Here is a 10,152-nt window from a genome sequence, read left to right on the forward strand (position 1 = left end):
TCAATTGCCTAAAAATGTTGGTAGTTTACATTAGAAACCGATTTTCATGTACTCTATATATGCCATGATTGCTCTCACTATTACTTCATGTTATGTGTATTTGTAAGGTGAACTATCACTGGTGAGGGTATCCTAGTGCTGAAACTCACACATAAGGACCTTTTCTCCATATTGACTAAATGTGATGGCCACGATTTTTTAATAACTATTAGAGAATTAACCTGAAACTATTTTATAATGCTTTAATAGTAGGATATTGGCACCTTTAAACCAAATAAGCAGTAGAAAACTATAAATATATATGAAGCCCTATACCCATATTAACATTATGTTACATATCAGTTGTAGGAAAATGGGCTGCTGGTTGAGGAGGGTGAAACCTGGCTCAAACAGAAACCACAATTCTATTCTGGGTGAAGTCACAAGCAACCCCAAATGTATCCATGCTTAACCCTCAGGTTGCCGGGCACAAAGCAGTCAGGCTTAACTTAGAGGTAATGAGTAAAGTATTTATGCAGCATTGCAAACAGTATTAAAGAGAAAACGCAACACAAGAAAAATCCAACACCAATTTAGAAAAATTTAGTCAAATAAACAAAATATTTGAGAACAAAGCGACAAAAATCCAATCAGTAGTATTGAAGCTATGCAATTTTAAAGAAGTAAGTGAAAAAAGTGATTCAAAGCATAAATCAACTGTGCACCAGACCCGGACAAAGTCACATTGTCAAGGTTGCAGAGCATTGCAAGATACTGCGTCAAAGATGCATTGCACAGTGGTGGTTCCAAGGAACTGTGAGCCTGTGAACACAGTCCAGTGTAATCATCAAGGATGCCATCAACAAGAGACTTGCGATGGGAAGTCCTTTGTTGAAGATGCATCACACACTAATGGTTCCTTAGAAGCAGTGGGGGTGCATCATCATGGAGGTGGCTGTCAACGAGGGGTTTGTGAAGCAAAGGCCCACGTCAGGGATGCATCATGCAGCAGTGGTTCTGAGAAGAATGTGGGTTTCGATGCAAGGGCCAGCATCTAGGATGTGTCACGCTGCTAGGGTTCTGATGCAACTGCGAGGAGTTGCATCACGCTGCATCGGTTCTGCTCACAGGATCACAGCTGGGCTGACAGAGCATGTTCAAGTCCACTTCCAAGGGTCCAGGACTGGCTGGTACCACTTTGGTGTAGGACTCACAGAAGACAGAGCCCAGATGCTGGGTTCAAGGTGGTTGGAGCCTTTTCTATCCCTGAAGCTCTGACCAGGAGGCCAGCCAACTAGCCCTTGGAGTCACTCTGGTGGTCCTGGGTTCAAGATGCAGGACCATTCCTTCTCAATCAGGCAGCTGGGCAGCAGTGCAACAGGGCAATAGAGTAGCAGTCCCACTAGCACAGCAGCACAGCAGTCCTTCTGAGTCTTTCACCCATCCAGAGCTGTACTAAAAAAGAGTTTGGTCTGAAGGTTCGCTATTTATACCTAGTCCCGACTTTGAAGCAGGAGAAGGTTCTGGAGGTTTCCACCCCCAGAGAAGCTTGGAATTTCTTGTCTCCCTGCCCTATTCACAGCTTGTATGGGGGTCACAAAGGACTAGTGTGAAACCCTTAGAGCAGAGGTCTTCAAACTGTGGGGCGCGCCAAATGGATGTGCTGCCAGGGGGGCGCCAAATGGTCTGCAATTACATGCAAATGAAGATAGCCTTTAAACGCGAAAGACGCCGGTATACGCTGTCTTCATTTACATGCAGCAATTAAACGCCACAAAAAAAGTGAAAGGATGTATTAGTTAATGGCACTGGGGAGGCCGCGAGTGTGATGTTAGGGTCAAAGACCAGGCTAAAAAGAAGGGAAATATTGCATTCTAATGTTTCCTGTTGACCTTGGAGTAACTACATATAGAAACGCACATTAAACTACAAAAGTGTTTAAGCAACTCGGAAAGGTGCGGTGGAAGATATAAACAGAGAGATTCCCTCCAAACTGCCAGTGGTCATTGAAATTTATCACATAGAAATTTACTAAAGAACTACGTTTTGGGATGCACAACAAATAAGGGATTTTTCTTTTTTAGTGAATAATAAACTTTGCACAACTACAACCTCACAGAACATACTGCTGCATTTTTGTATTTTGGAGCTGGTGAGAATAAAGTGCTAGCAATGTTTTCGATTTTGTTTTCAAGTGTGGCGATTACATGCAGGAGAGTGGTACATGGATGCCATTCATCACCTAACATTCTCGTTGGGGCATTGACAGACATGATGGTGACTTGTCCTGGACTCAATTACTGCACCACAGTGACGATTGGAAAAGGACTTTGAGGTTTTGCAGATAGAGGCATCTATTCTGTTCTTGCTTGGTGCTGCATATTTAGGGGCAGATTTACACAAACTGGCGCATCCCTGCATATCAGCAGGGATGCGCCAGTTATTGTGCGTCACGGCAGATACCTCCTGCGCCACCATGGATGCGCCGCATTTACCATGGGGCAAGAAGAGACAGATGCATAACGCATCTGCTGCCCTAAAGGTGACGCATTGCTGGAGTTGCGTTGCAAGCGTGACGCAGCTCCAGCAAGGCTCGGGGTGCCTCTATGCCTAACATGCTGCGTCAATCCTTACGCCTGCTTCAAGCAGGTGCAGGGGTTTGACGGAACATGGCCTTAAAAGTGACTGAGTGAAATCTTGTAGATTTCACTCAGCCACTTTTAGGAGACATTCCTGCTCTGGAACACCCTCCCCCTGTGACAGAACGCCCACATGTGGTGCAGGGCTTCACAATGTCACGCATCTCCCAGATGCGTCACGTTATAAATACCCGGCAGCATGGCGCTGGCTTTGCGCCGCCCCTGCATCACAAAAGTGACGCAAAGGTGGCGCAAATGTGGCATCCAGGACTTGTAAATCTGAAATGGTCTCATGATCCCTGCCCCCTGTGATCATTCCTCCCACTCCACAAATCCTTGCCATATAGTTTTGGAGGGGGGCCCAACTTCAAAACATTTTGGCAAGGGGGGCTCAGACCAAAATAGTTTGAAGACCTCTGCCTTAGAGTGTGCTTAGGCAGAGCCTTTGTAATGTTTAAGTGTGGTAGGTAACAGTTCCCCCCCACATCAAGTCAGAGTCCTGCCAGAGTCCTGCCAGCATCTCTTCCCTTTTGTCTCACTGTCTGGGAATGACACAAAAAGACAAGCTGCCAGATACACCTAGCCAGGTGGCCCATGATAAAAATAAAAATGTAAATGCCAGCATTTGTAAAGCGCACAGCTACCTCCGACGGAGGTGTCCCGGCACTGGGGGCCATCGGGAAGATTAAGCAAGCTATTGCCCAGAGTCACATGGTTCTGGGCTAACCTGCCACCGGAGCCGGGGATTGAACCATGAACCCTGTGGGCCGGTGTCAGGCACCGGTGTCAGGCATCCTGGCCGCTGCGCCACGCCTCTTCCACAATACAGGCTGATAGCACTAAATGGATTGGACAAGCACATGTAAACTCTCTAAAAGTGAAATTTTTCTGATCATTACTAAAAATCAAATTTTAACAATTAGGTGGGTTTTAAATGACGATTCTTTAGACGCCAAACTAAACATTCCTCCCTGCTCCAATTGAAAGTTATCACTTATGAAAGTTGATACATTAATCCAATGTTATCCTATGGGAAAGGCAGACCTTGCAGTAGTGAAAAACTATTTTAAAGGTTTTCACTAACTGAAAAGTATATGTCCAAATTTTTAAATACACTACACTCTGCCCTGTGGGTTGTTTAGACCTATCATAAAGGTGACATATATATTAAAAAGGAGGTTTTGAGCATGGTAAAAGGTTTATTTTGTTAGGTAACAATGGCAGTTTATAACTGCACACACGAGCTATAAAGCAGGGCTGAGACAGGATTGAAAGGTTGCTTAAGTGAGTGCACAATCAGTGCTGTAGGCCCACTGATAACAATTAATTTACAGACACTGGCTACATGTCGTACTACTTTACTAGGGACGTACAAGTAAATTAAATGTGTCAGTTGGGTGTAAACCAATGTTACCATGTTTAAGGGAGACATCACAAGCACTGTAGCACTGATTAGCAGTGGTAACGTGTGCAGAGTCCTAAAGCCAACAAAAACGAAGTCCGCAAAAACAGGAGAATGGAAGGGAAAACGCTAGGGGGAAAACCATGGAAACTATGTCAGGTCTAACATGTGTCCCCACCAGCTGAAAGTGGGGAGAATTACCCAACCCCCTATGAGTTCTCTTCACTAAGGCGGAGAAATCTGAAGTGACATCCAGCATTGGCATGGTCTGTTCCAGAAATGTGATCCAGCGTAAACTCCTTTCCCCGTAGGGAGACTGACTACCTCAACAGTTTGGGATTCTCACCCCTCATCTGAAATATCCATCTACATTAGTGCTCTGTCTGAACCTGGAAGTGAGCCTCAAACAGGTATGGTCTCAACTTCTTCAGTGCCCAGAACCCTGTAAAGGCTTCCCTTTCTATTGCAATCTACCTCTGTTCTCTGGAAAATAACTTCCTACTGATGAAGGCTACAGGTTGAGCCTTGTCCTCTTCTTTTAGCTTTAAGAGCATGGACTAGATGTACGCAGACATGAAGTTCGTACCACAGTCAGATACTACCAGGCATTGATGTGCACATGAGTAAATATCCCCATTGGTGCCATAGCCACTGGGGCGCAGTAATTTTCCTCAGGGGTATAGCCTCCAGATACTGGTTGGCACGGTCCTCCAAGGCCAGGATGAACCTGTTGTCAGGGGCTGTCTTAGAGGTCATGCACCCAACAATGTTGATGCGCACCCATTCAGAGGGATTGATGGGGAATGGCAGCAGCGGAGCCTTGAGCTTCCCTGCTAACTTGCCACTGACCTGGTAGGTAGAGCATGATCCGATGCCAGTAAAAGTGGAATCCAACCCTAGATGACCTGCCAGGTGAAGATCATGAGCCAGCTCCTGTAGGAAGGCCTTGTAGCGCTGGGGGACCACCAACACATGGGTTGTACTAGGCTCAGGAACCTTAGGCTCACTATATAGGAAAGCATTCTCCCAACAGATCAGGCCATCATCAGAGGTGTTGCCAGCTGCCTTGGGCTCAGTCTGCCACCATAGGCCCTCAAGAGTACAGCATAACCTCTCACTGGTGGGGCCCTATTTCTTCTGATAGTTGCTCAGTTCAGGTAGGTTCACCAGGGTGGCAATGTTCTGGGGCACCACCAGTTCAGGTAGGTTCACCTGTATGTTCTGGGGCACCACCCTCAGGTTCAGACTCCTCCCAGACTGTGGGAGTTCCAGGAGATGATTTCCTGCGCCCCTTACCCTTCCTCTTTTTGGCAGACACCTGGACCATTCTTCCAGGCTCCAGGTCCTCCTGCCTACCCTCTTGGGTGGCCATGGACCGTGCAGCCAGGCACACCCACCCAGGCAACCCTAACATCTCCAGGTGTGACCTGAGCTTACCTCCTTCCAGCTGGTGTGCTGTAAGTCATTGCCTAGCAGACCATTTACAGGCACTGCTACCCTCAAGGAACCTGGGAGCCCCCACTCAAAGAGAACCAGAACCACTGGGTTGTCAGCTGCAAAACTCTTGTAGAATGCATTAGAAACTACCTGCTCTGAGGTCACCAGTTACATATGACTGTCATGCTGGCTCCAGTGTCTCTCAGAGACTCCTCCCTCTGCCCATTGCTGTTGACCCACTGCCTGTATTTCCTAGTGTTACTATGCATGTGAGCTCTCTGTCACCTAGGGACACTAGGGTAACCTCTACACTAGCCCCTAAACTATCTGGGGCAATCTCCTCCCAAATCACTAAGCTAACCAACCCTGGTATCTGCTCACCACTGGGGGAATGTACCCGCTTGGATCACCTGGCATTCCCCTTGTAGTTCCCAACCTGTTGGCTCTCATAGGATTTAGGGGTTGCCTTCTCTGAGGACTTATTATCAGGGAACCACTTCTTTCTCTGTTCAGGTAGAGATTCCTGACCCTTAGAACTAGTTGGAGGACCTTTAGAGAACACCTTGTTTTTATGTTGTCTCCCACCTCCTTCTAGTGGGGTCCCTGCCCACCATAGTGGTGATTCCCTCCGTACATTTTTTTGGACCCTGGTGCTGAGTCAGCGGTCAGCCTCCATTAGCATTTCCCTGGGGCCAGTGAGCTCACTGTCAAAAAGGTGTTGGCACAGATCTGAAAAACAAAAACTGAACATGTGCTCTTTTGCTATCAAGTTATACAGTCCTTGGTAATCCTCCATTTCACTGCCCTTCACCCAGTGCCTTGCAAAAGGATCCACACAATCTACCCAGGAGTGATGGGCCAGCTTCTTGCTGTCCCTAAATGTCTGCATGTTCTTTTCAAGAGTCCATTCTTGCTTACAAGGGTTTCCTTCATGGTGGAATACCTCATCCTGTCCCCCTTCTATAGGGCCAGTACGGCGCCCTTCACCTCACTTGGGATATGCTTCCAGTGGCTTGTCCCCAGTCCTCCTCGGGGATCCTATGCAACAGGAATGCCACCTTAAAGTTTCAAACCTCTTGTCAATGTCATCCCCTACAAAAAAGTCAGGCACCAGACCTTTAGGAATATGAACTTAAGGAATCTTGTCTCTAGATGCCACTGTACATATGCTGCCACCATCACTGCTGGACTCTGCCGGGCCTTGATGTCCAGCTGCTTAAGGCTCACTTCATGATCCAACATAATTTTTCTCTCTAGTTTAGGTGACTTTCCAAAATGGGTTCCATAAGAAATTCTGATTATAATTTGTGTAATAGTAATAGTAGAATGTCTGATTCCATCCCTAAGACTTCTTTCCATTTCCTGGAATTTTCATATAGGTAGCGTTGCTTCCTTCTGTAAAGACAAGTCAATACTTCGTGGTTGAAAGGAATTAATAGCCCAGCGCCACAACTTCCAAACACCGAAATCCTACTGGTGCAGCCTTGTATTTAAATGTTCCACAGGGGGTAAAGCAATCATTTGTCAATAGTTCATATATCCAGACATACTCCTTTTTTCGTTTCAAATAGGTAATCTTTATTTATTGAGTCTTCATCAACAGATACAGCCAGCCAACACGTGTTTCAGGGATCACCCCTTCATAAAGGCAAACTATCTGTTCCTTCAATATATCAGTTTTCATATAATTTAATTTCAGTACACAATCGCTCCTCAGGAGCATATGTATATGTAACTATTATAATCCATAGCCATGATTTCAAAAACGTTTTCACTCTTGACCTATCCATTAATTAATGCTCTCTAAACAAAACATATCGCATCCATCACTTAAAAGTAAAGGAGTACCCCACATGAAGTGGTATCAGGAGCCTTGGGGTTCCCCATCTAAATCCAGTGCTGAGCTTGCACAGTAAAGCCAGCAAGAACAAAGTCAGCAAAACAGGAGGATGGAAGGTATAAAGTTAAGGGGCAAATCATTCCAAGGATCCCAGGTCCAACACTCATAACAGCCCCAGAATTGTTGAGCGCCATTACTACACCTAATGTTACTGATCCTTGATAATTGATCTGGAATTCTAGGTCCTAGTATTTAACCATGGGATCACAAGTTATCCCTTGAAGGCCAGCGTGAGAATAGGAATAATTTGCAGGAAGCATTGTTTCACCATAGATTCCCGCCTGTGAAAGAGTAATTCTGAGAATTTTTCATAGGATAAATTCATCCAGGTATGATCTTCTGTATTTATCCCCGATAAAAAGTGTTTGGTTGTCGTTGTGCTTAGTATATAAACAGCCATTTGTTTTGGAGTTAAATACCCAATACAGTTGTCCCAGTGTTCTGCACGCTTCTTGTAATGTGCTGGTTTGCGAACTCTTCTGAAAGCCTTGAAATATGACAACTGAGGGGCATGTTATCAAGGGGGTTTATCTCCGCTTTTTTGGCTTTAAAAGCCAAGAAAGCGGAGATAAAATTATCTCCCTATTACCTAGCTGTCGCTAACACCAGTTAGCGACAGCTAGTAGGAGATAGCGAACATCTTGGGCCCCGCTTTGCATGTCAGTGATATTTATCACTAATGACATGCAAAGTGGGCGTGCCAAGATGTTAGCGACTGGAAACAGTCGCTAACATCGCTATCTCCTATCACCAACTTTTGGAGATAATCGCGCTAAGCGCGAATATCTCCAAAAGCTAACACCTGCCCCTGAGCAGTTCTTAGCCTTGTTATCCAATGGTAGGTGGATAACATGGCTAAGAGCATTAGCTCGGTAATGCATGATTATCGCTGACTTTTCAGCGATATTCATGCATTTTGGCCGATTTTTATCGCTTAGGAGATAAACCTTGATAATAGCAAGGTTCACAAGCGATTAAAATCGCCGCAGCTCGGCGATAAAAATATCCCTGCTAAACCAACACAGCGATAATTATTGCTAGTTGTTGGTAATATGCCCCTGAGTTCTAAAATTATGTTATTCATGACTCCATGCTCATGCATAAAATCAGTGCCAGCATGCTTTGTTAAGTTTGAGTGGCATATTAACTTTCATATCTCTTAACGCCATCCAACCTCCATAGATTATTCAGCGTGAAATCAGCTCTGCCAAAACTGGTTACTTAATGCAAACTTGGCAAGAAATAGTAGTATAAGACAAGGGCCGCTGGATTATGTGATTCTGTGGTTGCAGTTTTTTTCCTCATAATTATGGATTGCCCACATTTGCCACATACTCCAAAATCTACTGCATAATCTGCAGATTTTAACAAAAAAGTTGTTCCCACCTCAACTGGATCTAAAGTTACTAAAAGCTTGGCGACTTGGTTCTATCTCAGTGGAAGCCCTTCTCTAATGTTGTTTATTGCTCTAGTAGGTTGCTGAACCCGCAATAATGAGGTAAAATCATTGCCCATTCAGTATCAGTGCTACCATATGTAAAAATTACAAAATAATGAAGAAACAGCATCAGAAATGTGCCGAATTACGCCAAATAATTTGTTCTTTCTTGCTGCATAATTTAGTTAACCCTGTGGCATGATTTGGTCTTGTACTGCCGCATAATTACAATGGTCCTGCTTAACAGGAAGTAACACGCTGCTTCTAAAACAGGAATGTTTTCTAAATTAAACACAGGAATGCTGTAATTGGGCATGATTATCGAAGAGTCTTTTTCAGCAAGTACAAGGGTATTTAGCAATCAGTACAAACAAAATATAGCCAGACCTGCACTACACACCTTCTTTATCTAAATTGAATGGGACTATCCCGAAAAATAAATTATCTTTAGATAAGCAATGATATTTTACACAAATATGCCCACGTTTGCCTTAAATGTACCCGCCTAATAGCTGAATTAAGATATAGTCACTCAAAAATCTAAATCAAGTTCACAATATGCATTTAATAAATCACATGGTTGAAATACTGACCTGGAAACATTCCTAACAACAAAGAAACCTGTAGAAACATTTTCATTTTTTTTTCCTAAATCTTCTTGGCTTCCGAGTTCATTGATGTCTGCCTGCGCTGCCTCCTGAATTATTGAACAAAATGAACCCTCCAATGCAACTGATATCAAATACACCTCTGAAAAAAACAGAAGCTGTTTCTAAGGACATTGTGTAAAGTTGTCAGCTGTGCGTTCTAAACAAACAGCGGCCGAGGTTGATTGCACAAAAGTCCACTCCCTTTTTGTTAATGAAATGCAGGACTCCCTGAATAAGAATACTGACTATGTAATCCTAGACTAACACAGAAACACCTTTGAAAACACTTCCTGTTAATTACATTGACAAGAATATGGGCATGCTCTTAAGGTGCATATTAAATTGGAAAGTGTGCGTGCTTTGTTACCATGAGAGATAGATAAACAGTTTGTTGACAAGTACTTACTGAGTTAAATAACCATATGTTATTTCCTTAAGAGAACTGGAAACCTCGGTCTGGATGGCATGCTTTGAACAAGTGAACGAGCAGTTTAGCACTGCTGACCAGGCGATGAATTCATTTTGCAAGGGCTCGTCAATTGATGGACCAATGCCAAATGACATTTGCACTGACAGGCCAATGAAAGACCATTTACATCTACTGAAAATGCCTTTTTCCAAACTCTAATTGTAAATGCAACAATTCCTAATGTCTTCTGCATTGCTCAAAGTAAATGTTCAAATACTCAGCACGACTTGGTTATCAG

The 10,152-nt window shown here is 44.1% G+C and overlaps 1 protein-coding gene across 1 annotated transcript in view; it reads right to left on the reverse strand.

Moving 5' to 3' along the window:
* Window positions 1-9,599, reverse strand: part of LOC147692864 (cadherin-related family member 3-like) — a 650,553-nt gene extending 640,954 nt beyond the window's left edge. The window contains exon 1 of the mRNA XM_086939084.1: window positions 9,389-9,599. Within this exon, the coding sequence (XP_086795210.1) occupies window positions 9,389-9,434 (46 nt within the window). The 5' untranslated portion in view covers window positions 9,435-9,599. The remainder of the gene's footprint in view (window positions 1-9,388) is intronic.
* Between the last annotated feature and the right edge of the window lie 553 nt (window positions 9,600-10,152).

Source organism: Lissotriton vulgaris, chromosome 9 (assembly GCF_964263255.1).
Source record: "Lissotriton vulgaris chromosome 9, aLisVul1.2, whole genome shotgun sequence".
Lineage (NCBI taxonomy): Eukaryota > Metazoa > Chordata > Amphibia > Caudata > Salamandridae > Lissotriton > Lissotriton vulgaris.